At 46.5% G+C, this 15,792-nt stretch overlaps 1 protein-coding gene across 2 annotated transcripts in view; it reads right to left on the minus strand.

Annotated features, from left to right (window-relative positions):
- Positions 1 to 431: 431 nt before the first annotated feature.
- SRF (serum response factor) overlaps positions 432 to 15,792 on the minus strand; it is a 71,985-nt gene continuing 56,624 nt past the window's right edge. For both annotated transcript variants that reach the window (XM_081854746.1, XM_081854747.1), the window contains 4 exons: positions 8,140 to 8,250; positions 4,382 to 4,573; positions 3,171 to 3,247; positions 432 to 794 (listed from right to left, as the gene is read on the minus strand). In XM_081854746.1, coding sequence (XP_081710872.1) covers positions 699 to 794; positions 3,171 to 3,247; positions 4,382 to 4,573; positions 8,140 to 8,250 — 476 coding nt within the window. In that variant the 3' untranslated portion in view covers positions 432 to 698. The remainder of the gene's footprint in view (positions 795 to 3,170; positions 3,248 to 4,381; positions 4,574 to 8,139; positions 8,251 to 15,792) is intronic.

The following is a 15,792-nucleotide window of genomic DNA, read 5'->3' on the forward strand; positions in this document are numbered from 1 at the left end:
ACGATGGCTTCAGACACTTCTGCGTTCCAGCTTATCTCCCCGCCACAGTCTTGGCTGCTCAGGCTGGAGACTGTGAGCTAAGGAAGTTCGTGGACACACCGTGGAGAGGGGGAGAAGGAACTCCCGCTCTGGCGATGACGACAGAAGGAGGGTTGTTGTTTTTCCTATATATTATATACACATGGCAGAGTAAAGTTCCCCCACCCACGAGAGACACGTTTCTTTGGCTGGAGTGAGGAGGGGAAAAACAAAACCAAACAAACACACACACACACAAATAAAAGCACTGTATATGCAGCGTCCAAAGGTAACAAAGCAAACCACCCGCCCCCGCCCCCCCCTTACAACCCAGGCTCAGCTCCCTGCCGCTGGCCTCAACAGCCACTTTAATATGTGTTTTGAGTGTGTGTGTGTGTGTGTATTTGTGCGTGTGTGTGTGTCGGTGTGAAGTGTTGAGAGAAAAGGAAAGAAAACGTGAAAAAGGCAACAATAAATAAGCGACAGAGTCCATAGAAAAATAGGGACCGCAGAGATCCTGGTGCAGTTTTGGGGAGCGCCACAGGTCCTCGAGCCACGCACAGGCCTCAAAAACTGGAGGCAGCCACTGCAGGTTTGGGTGCCAGGGACACACGTTCTCCTCTGTCTCTCTCCTTCCGCCCCCCAGGTTCCCCCTCGCGCCCCCCGCCCCCCAGAGTTGCTCAGTCACTCTTGGAGCTATGCGACGTGTCCAAGTTGATCACTTGTAGCTCTGTCAAGTTGCTGCTGCTGCTGGACTGCTGCTCGATTACGGCCATCTGCGGAGACAAAAGAACGAAGAACTGTTAAGCAAAGGAACGCTTGCCTTAAAACAGCACATGCTTTATTTACCGTATTTTTCGCTCTATAAGACGCACCAGACCACAAGACGCACCTAGTTTTTGGAGGAGGAAAACAAGAAAAAAAATATTCTGAATCTCAGAAGCCAGAATAGCAAGAGGGATCGATGTACAGTGAAAGCAGCAATCCCTCTTGCTGTTCTGGCTTCTGTGATAGCTGCGCAGCCTGCATTTGCTCCGTAAGACGCGCACACATTTCCCTTTACTTTTTAGGAGGGAAAAAGTGAGTCTTATAGAGCAAAAAATACGGTACTTATCTTGATCCTCCAGTTATATACCACCCCTCCCTCTCCCAAGGAATCCAAGGCAGTTATAAAAAATATTAATACTAAAAACGATTAAGTCATATAAAATACAAAGTTGGTTGCAGCCAGTGATGGTGAATTTGTCTTATGAGTGTAAGAATGAGGTGTGCCTTCATCCAGAAAAGAAGATTCGGAATGCAGGTTTCGGAAGTTCGGGAAACAGTGGCTTAGGAAATGCATTTGCGTGATGGCCTCAACTGTCACAGGACAGACTGGTTGTCTGATGCAATCACGTGAAACACACCATTTGCTTCTAATTTCACATGGTTCTCTCAATATTTCACCATATGGAGGTACACATATTAAAGTGGTCAGAGAAGAATATACATGGATTTGTTCGACAACGGCCGCGAGAGTTCTGGTAGCACAAGGATGGAAGACTGAAGAAACCCCAACTAAAGAATCATGGCAAGAAAAATTGATGGACTATGCAGAACTGGCAAAATTGACATATAAGTTACAGGACAAGGATAACTGTGACTTTAAGGATGAATGGGAACCTTTTACAAAGCATTTGAAGATGCAACAAAGTGAACTGGACTCCTTGGCAGGTTTTGAATAAACATTCACAATTTTTTTACTGATAATAATTAGCTAAACAGTTTGAAGATCTACACAACTCTGTAACATGCAGAAAATAGCGTTACTGGAGAAACCAAAGACTGGAACTGAGGGAAGTCGGGGGGTGGGGTGGGAGGATGGGTTCTGTGGGGGGAGGGGGAGGAAAAAATGGGGGGGGGGAATAAGGATATGTTTTTGGAAGATATGTTTTGTTATAACTTTGAATAAATAAATTTTTAAAAAAAACACCATGGAAAAACATACATGGATTTGTTTTACTTAAAGGTGGTGTTTTATTGTATGAACAGGATTCAGAGCTGGTTCAGACTATCAAATCTCAAAGCCCCTTCTCTTTAGCGTGGGCTGAAATTACAACAGAAAGTGTCCAACTAACCATAGTTTCCTGTTTTGTCCAAACCAGGAAACAATGGTAACCAGCTGCAGAACAAGTCAGGATATTAGACCATTTTGAAATTGGTTTAAGATCCTGATTTCTTCCAATGCTAGTAACCATAGTTTCACAGTTTGGATGAAACGAAAAGCTAAGTTAATTAGGGATTTCCTAATTTAATCATAGCTTGATGACAAAAGATAAGCGAAAGGACTACAAAGCTTGTGTGTGTCTCACGATAATAGTAAGTCAAGATACGATCACGCAAATATGATGCATTCATCAAAACATGAAGAAAAAACAATCAGTATGTTCAAGGGATGAAGCAACTACCCTATGGGGAAAAGTTACATAATTTGGGGCTTTTTACTTTTAGGGAAAAAGGCAAGTAATAAGCCATATGACAGATTATGTATGCAGAGAAATATCCCACACCCAGAATATTATAACTCAGGGCCATCCAATGAAGATTAATGAAGATTGAGGTCAGACAAAAGAAAGAACTTACACAGCACATAGTTTAACTGTGGTTTGTAGCTGCCAAACACTCCAAGAGCAGTAAGCCTGGAACAAACCTTGGTTTTCTCTTTCTTTCTTTGGAGAGAGATAAATCACAAACCCAGGCTTGATTGTAACACTTAGCTCCTGGCAGTGTGGCAGCAGGAGTGGGGAGTGAAGCAGCTGTGATTTTCTAATTGTTGCGTTAGCACGCTTGCCTGTTCACACTAAGCCATAGTTTGGCTTAGTGTTATGTGCGAACCAGGCCATTGTCTGCTTCCATCCCTAGGAGTCTTGAAGCTTGAATGAAACAATAGGGAAATGTAACAAAATGGGACCGTTGCAATTCAGTACACAAGGCAACTTGGGAAACAGACCTGGGAGCTGTGTATCTTGCTATATGTTCAACTGGGGGCAAAGAAAATTACAGCCAGCCTTACAGCACAATCCCGTTTCCTCAGAAGCACAATCCCTTAAGGTTCAATAGGACTGCAGTCCCAGTCTGGGGGAAGTTTAAGTCTCCTTAAATGGCAAACCTACCTGGTGAAGCTGGACAGCTGAGACTGGGATTTGAACTGTTCCTGATGGTGCTGTCAGGAACACCTGAGGGACTCCACCTGCCAAAGAAAAAAATCACGTGTGCCATTAGCCACTATCCAAAACTAACAGCACCAACATCACCACCTTCAAATGATCCAGAACAATTCAGGTGTAATCATAGTGGCATAAACGAAAATAAACCCAGAACCAATATCATTAAAGCTAGAAACAAAATGAGCCATTTCAAAGAGAGCAAGCAATGTTCTGTTGAACAAAAGCTGTCCTAAACATGCTTTATAAAAGCAGTGATCACCAAATCTCCTGCTGAAATGCAGGATGGAGGCTCACTGAAATAGAAATGTGTATATATTTCAAAAAAGCTTAAGTATTAAAATATATAAAGCAGCTTCACTGGTCTGTTGTTGTTTAAAAAACCTCAACAACTTTTCTGTCCCAATTTTCACTGTTTCAAATATGGAAACCCTACTTACTAGCAAGCAGCTCTGACAAGTCTCTAGCAGAGGTCTTTCTTACAAACTGGTACCTGAGATCCCTACAGATAACTACAAATCCAGGACCTTCTGCAAAACATGCACTCTGCAACTGAGCTATGCATCAAAGACATACAGCTCCTTTTCACCCTTCTCAAATCTTCCTCTCTGGAATTATCCTCATATCTCCTTCCAAACCCAAATTACCCTGAGCAGATGTAACTTAAAGAATCACACATTATTTCCTGCGTATTCCCTTGACTCCACTTTCTTCCCCTTCCTCTGGTTCAAATTTTAGATTGTAAGCTCCTCAGGGCAGAGTGCTGTGCTCTTCTACTCGGTAAAACACCATGCACATTACTGGTGCTATCTGTCTGTCTGGCTGTCTGGCTGTCTGTCTGTCTGTCTTTGCTCTGAGAAACGCAACACATGGCAGAATGAAGATCGTTCACTCTTTCAGAAACACCATTGTGCATCAGGGAAGACAGATTTCATCATGAGCTGAGCAAGACACAACAGCTCAGCCCCACACCCTTCAGACGATTTTGGGGAGAGCTGTCGTTCTAACCTAGTCGCGGACACCAAGCAACACCTGGTCCTGTACCAGATTGACACATTTTCTTTTGAGAATATTCCGCAAGCTGCTTTGAGAGCCCTTTGAAGCTACAGAAGTGCGATATGAGCATTCTACGTAAAGGAAAAGTCCGCCTCCAGTCTTACCCTGATCCTGGACCTGGCCGTGTGAAACCTGCATTGCAGATGGTGCCTGGGAGAAGGCATTGAGAATTGCAAGGCCACCATCTGTCAGGCCTGACGTAGGCGCGTACATCACTGCGTGAGGACTGGGGTACATCATATGGCCGCCCACGGTGGTTGGCACAGACGAAGTCATGATCGTAGCTGGCAGGGTCACTGGCAAAAGAAACGGGGGGGGAGGGGCAAGGCACAATTGTTCATGTACGGAATAACGGCGGCCAGAATTTTAGTAGCAAGAAATTGAAAAAAACACAACAATACCCAACACGGAAGATTGGCAAATCCTAATGGTAGAATATCTGCAGCTAGCGAAAGCGACAGGAAGAGTAAGAGGCCAATCAAAACAAAAAGTCTGTAAGGATCGGGGAATCTTTAAGAATATTTAGAAAACTATGGAATAAAAGGAAACATCTTGGCAGAATTAGACTGATCCCTGTATTGTATAAATAAAAGTTCGCAGGGAGGTAAAAAGAAATAATATAAGAAATATGTAAATGTGCAGTATAAAGTAATGGATAGATAAAGTACAGTGAGATTAATTGGAAGTCAGTTATAAATTTCTTTATAAGTTTTATAATTGTGTTCAGTATCAGGAGTATATATGATGACAATTATTTTAATCTTCTTGTATCTTATAGTGTGGTGGTTTGTTTGATTTTTCTGTTATTTGTTTGTTTGATTGTATGCTTGTTTACTTGTATGCATGTCTGTTTTCTCATAAATTTATTTATTTTAAATTAATAAAGATATATTTTAAAAAAAATTAAAAAATTGATGGCACCACACGCACAATGCCTCAGTCCCCCGTGCTGCATCAGCTTCAGTCCGTTATCTTGCTTGTTTTTTAGATGCAGAACCAGTGAGGATCTATGCATGTAGCCATCACGCAATTGCTTGAAAACCTCACAGTGGGATTCTTGGGTCCATCACCAGCTCATTGCATACATTTGCTTTACACAGGATTAAGCTGACATAGGAAGCTCAATTCTTTCAGGGTTTCCCAACATCTGCCAGAAAACAGATGTCATGGCTGGCATGTGGGGGTGGGGGGGGCAGGGGTTATGCACATGAGTACATGTCAGCACAAAGACAACTGGAATACACTGCTGAGAACAAGATGTACTTCTCTGTAGGTCTCCTTCTCTTCAAGCCAGCTGCTGGAAAATCCAGCCAGCTCTCAAATTTTGCAAAAACAATAATAACCACACTCCTATACATTATGCTTTGTTAGGGGTATGTTAAAGTGTACACCTAAAGACAAATAAGGAATGTGCGAGACACACATAGAGATGTGAAGGCCTTGAAAACACTTGGAAAGATTGGGGGGAGCTGTCCCCTCTCATTTTTCAAGGGTCCCCCACCCCACTTTTTTTTTTAAATTGAAAACCCCAGGGTTTTCACCTCCTTTTTTGGGAGGGGGGGCCTCCAATTTTTCTGGTTTGTTTTCATATCTTCATGTGTCATGCAGGGGTTCTCATCAGGAAATTGGGACTGCCTGCAACTCTCTGCTGAGAGTACTGTCAGTGGCAAACCCCACTTTGCTACCAGGCAATGTACAAAATAGCCCTGAAATAGGAATTGGGCTGGTTTGGAAACAGCCGTGATAGAACTCCTTTGAATAGAAAGTTGGTGTGTGTGTGTGTGCATACAGTCGGATCTTGTTTTGCGACTGGGATCCATTCTGGAGCCCTGGATGCTAGACAAACCAGACGTAGGACTAAGTGCCAGCGCTTCTGCACATGCGCGAAGCACGATTTAGAGCTTCTGCGCATGCAGTAAACCCCGAAGTAAACCATTCCAGTACTTCCGGGTTTGCCGCGGACGTTCAACAAAATGGACGCTTGATGAGGCAGACTCAAAACGAGGTACCACTCTCTCTCTCTCTCTCTCTCTCTCTCTCTCTCTCTCTCTGTGTGTGTGTGTGTGTGTACAGTGGTACCTCTGGTTGCGAATGGTATCCATTCCGGAGCCCGTTCGCATCATGAGAAAACACCACCCGCGTCTGTGCAGGTCACGATTCGCCGCTTCTGCGCATGACGTCATTCTGAGCGTTTGCACATGCACAAGTGGTGAAACCTGGAAATAACCTGTTCTGTTACTTCTGGGTCACCGCGGGAGGCAACCTGAACCGAACGTAACAAGAGGTATGACTATATATATATATATATATATATATATGCATATATGTGCAAGCAAACACCCACTAGATGGCACTAGAGTAACACTATATTAGAACAAATACTTTCCTCTAAGTTTCTCAAGCATTCACCTGCCGGCCTATCAGCACTGACTAGACAAGGGTATGCTGAACTCGAAGGAGACAGTGACCTTGTAAGCAATGATATACTTTTGCGCAGAGCAGTGCTTGGGACAAGAATGATCTTTAAAAGAAGCTCTGATTGCAGGGAGCTGTGCAAGCAAAGGGGGGAGGGGAGCTCAGGTGCCTCTGCAACAGAACTCAATAAGCCCAGGCAGGGCACACGGACTGCAAATCTACACAACCACAGGTCAGAACCAGCAGGTTCAATTGGAAGGATGTAGGTGTGGGTGAAAGGAAAGCCTTGCACGGCCTAGAACAAGCTTGGGGCAGATTTATCCTGCCACCTCATTTCATCCAGGCCACATGGGTAGCTGGAAGACTCCAGCCTCACCAAGTGTTTCGGTAACAGACTTTGCCAGGTGGGGGGAGAGAGAGAAAACCATCAGAGTCACAGTTCTTCAAGCTTGGGTCCTCCTTGCATTGTTCGACTACAACCCACAGCATCCCCCGCCAGCTCAGCCGCCGGTCATGGATGATGTGAGTTGTAGTCCAATGGCATTCAAGGAAGCAAGGCTGAAGAAAGCCACTTTGGGCATCAACCCCTTCCCTGCTCAGCCTTTGCCCTGGATAAAAAGGTAAAGGTAAAGGTACCCCTGACCATTAGGTCCAGTCGTGAACGACTCTGGGGTTGCGGCGCTCATATCGCTCTATGGGCCGAGGGAGCCAGCATACAGCTTCCGGGTCATGTGGCCAGCATAACTAAGCCACTTCTGGCGAACCAGAGCAGCGCACAGAAACGCCGTTTACCTTCCTGCCGGAGCAGTACCTATTTATCTACTTGCACTTTGACATGCTTTCGAACTGCTAGGTTGGCAGGAGCAGGGACCTGAGCAACGGGAGCTCACCCCGTCGCGGGGATTCGAACCGCCGACCTTCTGATCAGCAAGTCCTAGGCTCTGTGGTTTAACCCACAGCACCACCCGCGTCCCCTATAAAAAAAGGTAGGGATGCCATATTTTGAAGAGCAAAAAGGGGGACACATTTGCCGACTTCTGCTTCTAACTATAGATTGCGATGACGACTCTCATTTTACATACCCATGAAAAAGAGGAGGTGTCCTGGAAAAAGAGGACATATGGCAACCCTAAATGGCCTAGGTCTAGGTTGGGCAATGGAGCCCAATAGCACATGCTCTCCCACAATGGTCTCTCCCAACTGGCTGGGCACCGTGGCTGGGAGGTGTTTCAAACAACAGCAATCCACTGATAGGAGAGACAGAGGGGTCAGCTGACTGGTGACCACAGGAGCCAGCAACCAAGGGATGGAAGCCCAGGGGTACCAAGGCAGGACGGCCACACTTTGTTGTGGTTGTCTTCTGTGAGTCAATGGCCCTGGTAGAAATGAAAGTTCCCCATTCCCTACCCAGAGTTATGTGGCAGCAAGAGATTTGGGGGCTGCTTACCTGTCCCACTGGAAGAGGTCTGGGTGAGGTCAGTGCTGCTGTCAGTTGTGGGAGACGTCTGTTGATGCACCTGGATGGCTTGCACGGGAACCTGCTGAGCCACGGCACCACCTAGGAAGCAAGACGGGGACCGTTTAACTCCTAAACTCGACTTAGCTCCATTCAGCCCATGGACAAAGTTCACCTTTCCAGACACCTTTCCAGAGCTAACAAGGCAACATATATAAAACACATCAACAGCAACTTCTTTTTAAACTGCTTGGTTTTGTGCTCCATTGTTGTTGGGTTTTTTTGAAAGGGTCTGGTTTTGACCTTTAAAGCCCTATGTGGCCTAGGACCCACATCCCTAGGGGACCACCTCTCCTGGTATGCCCCGCGGAGGACCTTAAGGTCCACAAATGACAACATTTTGGAGGTCCCAGGTCGCAAGGTGGTTAGGTTGGTCTCAAATAGGGCCAGGACCTTTTCAGTACTGGCCCCGACTTGGTGGAACGCTCTGTCACAAGAGACTAGGGCCCTGCGGGACTTGATATCTTTCCACAGGGCCTGCAAGACAGAGCTGTTCCACCTGGCTTTTGGTTTGGACTCAGTCTGACCCTTATGTTTCCCTCCCCTTATGGTCTTGATCTATCGGCTACTTTTAAAAAGAGGTTGCATTTTAAATTGCATTTTAACCTGCATTTTAAATTGTTTTTTTCCCCTTTCCCCCCCTCCCCCCCATTATGTTTTTACTGTGATTTTATTGGTGTTAGCTGCCCTGAGCCCGGCTCTGGCCAGGGAGGGCGGGGTATAAATAAATTTTATTTTTATTATTATTATTCATTTTATTCAACTTGGTACAAATTTATTTTTTATGCGGCAATGGAAAAGCATGGTTATAGGCTACCAGCAACATGCAGGGATCTACAGAATGATATTTTTGTTCTACAGATGAAGTGGTTTGACTTATCAATGCAAATGCTTTTAAGTATTTTTCTTTATGTATGCTCCTGTGTGGGGAGAGGATATGTTTACTCTTATTCTGAGAATGGAGAATAAAATGGGTGCTAATGTGTTGTTGTTGTTGTTTTTAAGAAAGGCTATCCAATTAAGAGAGCCACTGGCCCAAAATTCATAAAATCAGAGTTGGAGGGGACCCAAGGGTCATCTAGTCCAACCCCCGGCAATGCAGGGATCTCAACTAAAGTATCCATAACAGATGACCATCCAACCTCTGCCTAAAAACCTCCAAGGAATGAGAGTCTATCAACTCTTGTGGGAGTTCGTTCCAGTGCTGAACAGTTCCTACTGTCAGAAAGTTTTTCCGAATGTTTAGTTAGAATCTCCTTTCTTGTAACTTGAAGGCAATGCCTTGAGTCCAACCCTCAAGAGCAGGAGAAAACAAGCATGCTCCCTGTTCCATGTGAAAGGAGTTGCAAAAAAGTTCAGTCCATCCTAGGTAAATTAAGATATCAGAAAGCTCTGTAAATTTCTGTCTTTTAATATTTAATAAAACACACGTATATACAAAATTGCTCCTAAAAACTTAGTGTAAAACAAATGAGAAATATAGAAAGGAATAATAATAATAATAATAATAATAATAATACAGAGGGGTCTGATTATATCATCATTCCCACTGCAAAAAAAAAGACGCCTAGACATTGTGGTGACTGTATCCTAGGTTTAAGGTGCCATTTAGCAATTAATAATAATAATTTTATTATTTGTACCCCACCCATCTGACAGGGTTGCCCCAGCCACTCTGAGCAGCTTCCAACAAATATGAAAGCATAATAAAACACCAAGCACTAAAAACATCCCTTTTTACAGGGCTGCCTTCAGATGTCATCTAAAGTCGTATAGTTATTTATCTCCTTGACATCTGATGGGAGGGCACCACTACTGAGAAGGCCCACTTTTCTGGTTCCCTGTAACTTTACTTCTCGTAGTGAGAGAACTGCCAGAAGGCCCTTGGAACTGGACCTCAGTGTCAGGGCCTTATATATTAGCTTATATATCTGAGTTTCTAACACTGTTCGAAAGTAAATGTGCAAGGCGAGAAGTTCCTAATCGAACTGAAGAAGAAGAAGAAGAAGAAGAGGAGGAGAAGGAGGAGTTTGGATTTGATATCCCACCTTTCACTCCCTTTAAGGAGTCTCAAAGCGGCTAAGATTCTCCTTTCCCTTCCTCCCCCACAACAAACACTCTGTGAGGTGAGTGGGGCTGAGAGACTTCAGAGAAGTGGGACTGGCCCAAGGTCACCCAGCAGCTACATGTGGAGGAGCAGGGACGCGAACCCGGTTCCCCAGATTACGAGTCCACTGCTCTTAACCACTACACCACACTGCAGCTACAAAGATGTGCTGACGACTAACACCCCCCCCCCAAGGGATTTCAAGATGAGGCAGTGCTTGCTCACTCATGAGACTCTCTCGCCCTACAGGTCTGCTGCAGACAGACACAAACACTGTGCTCTGGGTAAGCGCGTCTGATCACACCTGGATGCCTGGTTCTCAGCGACAAGGCTGCATCCTGCCCCTTTGTTTCCAGCTCTCCTCCATGCCTGGGTACCAGACTTCCAGCTCGCCTCCCCCCATCTGCTCCTTCTGGCTGAGGCTGCCAAAACCATGCCAAATCCTGATGGGGCTGAGGGACCCATGATACAGCTGGGAAAGTCACTGCCAGTCAGGTGTGAAGACACCCACAAACACTTTGTTCCACAGTAACCAATTTCGAAAGCTACACTATGTTTGGCCATGGAGGTTCCATTGAACTATGTTGGTTGAGGGCCACAAATTTATTGAAGCCCCTTTAAAAACCGCTCAAAGCAACTGGCCATTAGTATACAGTGGTACCTCGGGTTACATACACTTCAGGTTACATACGCTTCAGGTTACAGACTCTGCTAACCCAGAAATATTACCCCGGGTTAAGAACTTTGCTTCAGGATGAGAACAGAAATCATGCAGCGGCGGCACAGCGGCAGCAGGAGGCCCCATTAGCTAAAGTGGTGCTTCAAGTTAAGAACAGTTTCAGGTTAAGAACGGACCTCCGGAACAAATTAGGTTTAACCCCAGGTACCACTGTACATTATGGCTCTGAAGTTCATTTTACATTGTCAGGATGCAGGGCCGTGTGTATTTTGCACAATTATTTTTTGGGGGGAGGGAAAATATTCTCACCCCTCTACACCACTTACACACAGAATCTTGCAATCTGCATACATTCATGCAGTTTAATAATATTTGGATATGCATGTGCATTCTGCACAATTTATTATTCTGCTGTTGTAGGGGAAAGGATAGCAATCTCCAGGATTGATTCAAAATCCTGTTCAACTTCAGCCCTATTCCTTCCCCAGTCCCCCCCCCTTTCATCAAGGCTGATGCATTTCCAGCCCTCTTCTTGCAACCTTGAGTGCTAAAATATTTAAGATGAAAAGCTGAAATTCCCAGGACAGTGAATACTTATTTTCTGTGCCTGCATGCCATGACTGCAGCAGAAAGGAATACAAACAGCCCTGCTTGGAAACAGATTATATGCAATTCCTTTGCTCAGAACAAGAACATAAAAAGAGGTGTCGGGACTGAATATTTTTAACTTAAGATTTCAATTCTAAGCATTTTAAATTTAAGAACTAGCACCAGGGTCAATTTTATCAATTTATGCCAACTTAATGATGCCATGGGGACGCGGGTGGCACTGTGATCTAAACCACAGAGCCTAGGAGTTGCCGATCAGAAGGTTGGTGGTTCGAATCCCCACGACGGGGTGAGCTCCCGCTGCTCGGTCTCTGCTCCTGCCCACCTAGCAGTTCAAAAGCCCATCAAAGTGCAAGTAGACAAATAGGTACCGCTCCAGCGGGAAGGTAAACGGCGTTTCCGTGCACTGCTCTGGTTCACCAGAAGCAGCTTAGTCATGCTGGCCACATGACCCGGAAGCTGTACACCGGCTCCCTCGGCCAATAAAGCGAGATGAGCGCCGCAACCCCAGAGTCGGTCACGACTGGACCTAATGGTCAGGGGTCCCTGTACCTTTAATGATGCCATGACCTACAGCAATTAGTCACAGGAGAAGTCCAGACTAGCACACGCCAAGGCATTGGACACCGCCCCCCATTCCTTCTGAAGAGCAGGGTGGGACCAGTGATTCACACATTTCAGGTCCCAAGCAGTGGGACTAGGCAAGCAAGCAGGGCACTCCTGAGAGTAAGCTGGGTCTGTTAGAGCCTGAGCATTTGGCAGCAGCTCCTTGGAGACAAAGGTGAGCTCTACACAGCCGGTCCAGGCCCAAGTGCCTCCCTGGTTGCTGCGGAAACAGCAGTATCAGGAGGCGGGGAAGGGGATGTCCAGAAACAACTACTCTGTCCCTCCCCTGCATCAAAGCTCAGCACTTCCATCCCATTCTTCTTCACCCTGCCAAGAAGCTTCCATGGGGCTCATGACACACAGGCTGCATGCAATAAACACAAAGCAGCTAGGACAGCTCAGTTTGCAGAGCTTGGGACTCTGAACCTCAGAGTCGTGGGTTCGAGCCCCACGTGGGGCAAAAAGATTCCTGCATTGCAGGGGGTTGGACTAGATGAACCCCTGTGATCCCTTTCCAACTCTGTGATACTATTATTTCTATGAAGAAAGCACTCAGATCGTCTTTGCCCTGGATTAAAGCAACACCCATGTTGCATGGGAAGGGGGTGCCACATCCAAAGAACTGTCATCCTGTTTGTGCAAGGACTTCCAGTGCAGCCCCTCTCCCCACCCTCTGAATCTGCTCTGGGGGCTCCCCTACCCCTCTGCTGTGGATCTGTAGGGGTCGCAGGGAGGAGAGAAGAAGGAAGGAAAGTTTGACAGCACAAACAGAGGTCCTTGTGCAAGTGGAACAACTTCCTAGGTCAGGGAGGCAGGAATGTCTGACAAGCATTTAGAAAACACAGACACACAAGCAATCCATGTTGAACAGTGACAGGGGGCACAGAGCAGGCTTCTACTCATACAATGATCTGCTGCGTTCCAGCTTGTCTTATTTCCCCATCGGCACTCCCACCCCACGCGGTATACAGGATGTTTATATCTTAAGAAATATTTATGCATACTACCCTAACCAAGAAGATTCTGCTGATCTACACAGCAACTTGAAACTCTTGTGCACACAAACAGAGCAGCGGGAGGCCAAGGGGAAAAGGCGACTGGCCCAAAATTTCTAGAAAAAGCATTCAGCCGGCTACTATCATTTCAGCATGACCTGTGTGGACATTTGCCCTTTTCAACCGGGCGCATTGGACATACAGGTCTATGTCTTCCACCATTCGGCTTTGTGAACTTCATGATACCTCCGTGTGTGTGTGTGTGTGTGTGTGTGTGTGTGTGTGTGTGTGTGTGTGTTTTCAACCTATATTAAGACAAGTCTTCCATCCAGCTCCAGTCTTCCTATGCCAGCACTACCCAATCAGGAAGTAGCCTCCAGAGACAGCAGTACTGCCTTCAACGGAAAGGTGAAAGGTAGTAAACTGTTCTATCTAATCCTCTCTCCCATTTCTTTATTTTATTTTTTTTTAAAAAACAGAAAATCATAAGGAGGCTTCCTACAAGATGTCTGAGCACACAAAAGGAGCATTTATAGGACAGCATATCACTGAAAGAGCTGGGAGTTGGGTATGAGCAATCTTTTCAGGGCTGGGGGGGGTGCATTTTGCTAGGGAGAGGGGGGAAAGTGGTATGGATGCAGTGTGTCAATTGTGGCTGTAGTCGCAAAGCAAAAAGTGGGCAGGGCACCCCTTCTTTCTCCCACCGTTCATTCATTCTCTCTCTCTTTTTGCTTGGGAAAAGGGTAAAATGAAGGCTGCAACATGCCTGCCACAAGTTGCCTACCAGAGCTGCAAGAGGTTGTTTCCCCACCCACACTATTCTGCATAGAAATAAGGACTTGCTTTTGCACCGACACTTGGCTTCAAAGTCGCAGGCTGACTTCATACTCAATGGTCCACGGCCTGAACCGAATGGAGACTGGGGGGTGGGGTGGGGTGGGGTGGGGAGAAACATGCAAAGGGTTTTGTCAAGCACAGAGGAGCTGCTTCTAAATTCACAGGAAACGATTACGCAACCAAGAATCAGGCGGCAGTTCCACGGAAGGTGTCGCAATGCAAACCGGAGTTCCCACGGGCCAAAGAGAAAGCAAGTTTCTGAGCGGTGTGACCTCACCCCAGCCGACTGCATAAATCGCATCAGCAAGAGCCGAATTTCATACGCCATTATTCTGCCCAATCGCCAGGTTCTTCCCTTGTGGTCTTCTCCAGATTAGCCTAATCCGATTAATTACACCACTTTGAAGATATAACCGGCTCAGCGGTGTTCTCCTTTTCCCAGTTCAATCTATTACAGTGGCTAAGCTATCGGTCCCCAGGGCGCACTATCGCGAGCAAGCAAAATGCTCTGCGCCTCCAACCACAACCTCTTCTCACGGCAGAAACAAGCCGACCCCTTTCCACACGACAGCTCCAACCACATAGGAAAGCAGGCCGTGCTGCCATGTGGTGGGCCGAGCATCGACACATATTTTCTGCAAACGCAGAAAACGCAGTAGCAGTTGGCCCAGTGTGTCTGTGGAGGCTACAGACTGCATACCCTCCGAATGTGCCCCTATTTTCCAGGGACAGTGCTGGAAAATCAGTGCTTCTGATTTGATCCTGGAATGTCTCCATTTCCCCCACAAGTGATGCCACAACCAAGCTCAAGGAGGCCAGCGCTTGTCCTGAGAAGGGGCAGCAGTGGCAAGGGAGCATCCCGTTGCCTCTCCTCCCTTGGGCAGCTTGTAGTGGCTGCTGGAGAGCGGGCAAGGAGGAGGCGATGCCGCCACAGAGGCCCCGTCTTGCCTGACACATTGGGTCTGAGGTGCAGACAGAGCGCAGGGCAGAAAAAAAGGAGCCTTGCTTTAAAAAAAAAAATGGTTTGTGCATCTACTTCTAACCTTGCCCCTTTCTAAAATTTATTTATTGATTGGTAGGTTTACAAAAAGAAAAGTATACATCCATAAACCTACCAAAGAATAAAATAAAACCTTTCATTATAGCCATACATTCAACGACTTCCCTCCTTCCCCTTCCAATGTTCTTTCAATTATCCCACAATTCCTGCATATTCTTGCGTATCCATCTGAATTTGTTCCCCCTCCCATTTTTACATGCCTTTTAAATACCGTATTTTTCGCCCTATAGCACGCACTTTTCCCCCTCCAAAAATGAAGGGAAATGTGTGTGCGTCCTATGGGGTGAATGCAGGCTTTCGCTGAAGCCTGGAGAGCGAGAGGGGTCGGTGCACACTGACCCCTCTCGCTCTCCAGGCTTCAGGAAGCTATCCGCAAGCCGTGGGAGAGCTGCACGACTTCGCGCAGCTCTCCCACGGCTTGTGGAGAGCTGCCTGCACCCCGAAGCCTGGGGCGCACTGAGCTCCGCACCCCCCAGGCTTCGGGCTTCGCGCAGCTCTCCGCAAGTGCAGCTCTGCCACGGCTTGCGGATAGCAGCCTGTTCTGGGGGCTGGGGTCGGGGGAAGCTCGGGCTTCCCCCGCCCCCGCCCCGCGCCTGGGGGGGGGGAAATAACATTTTTTTTCTTTATTTCCCCCCAAAAAAACTAGGTGTGCCCTATGGGCCGGTGTGCCCTATGGGGCGAAAAATACGGT

Source organism: Podarcis erhardii (assembly GCF_964252035.2).
Source record: "Podarcis erhardii genome assembly, chromosome: 3".
Lineage (NCBI taxonomy): Eukaryota > Metazoa > Chordata > Lepidosauria > Squamata > Lacertidae > Podarcis > Podarcis erhardii.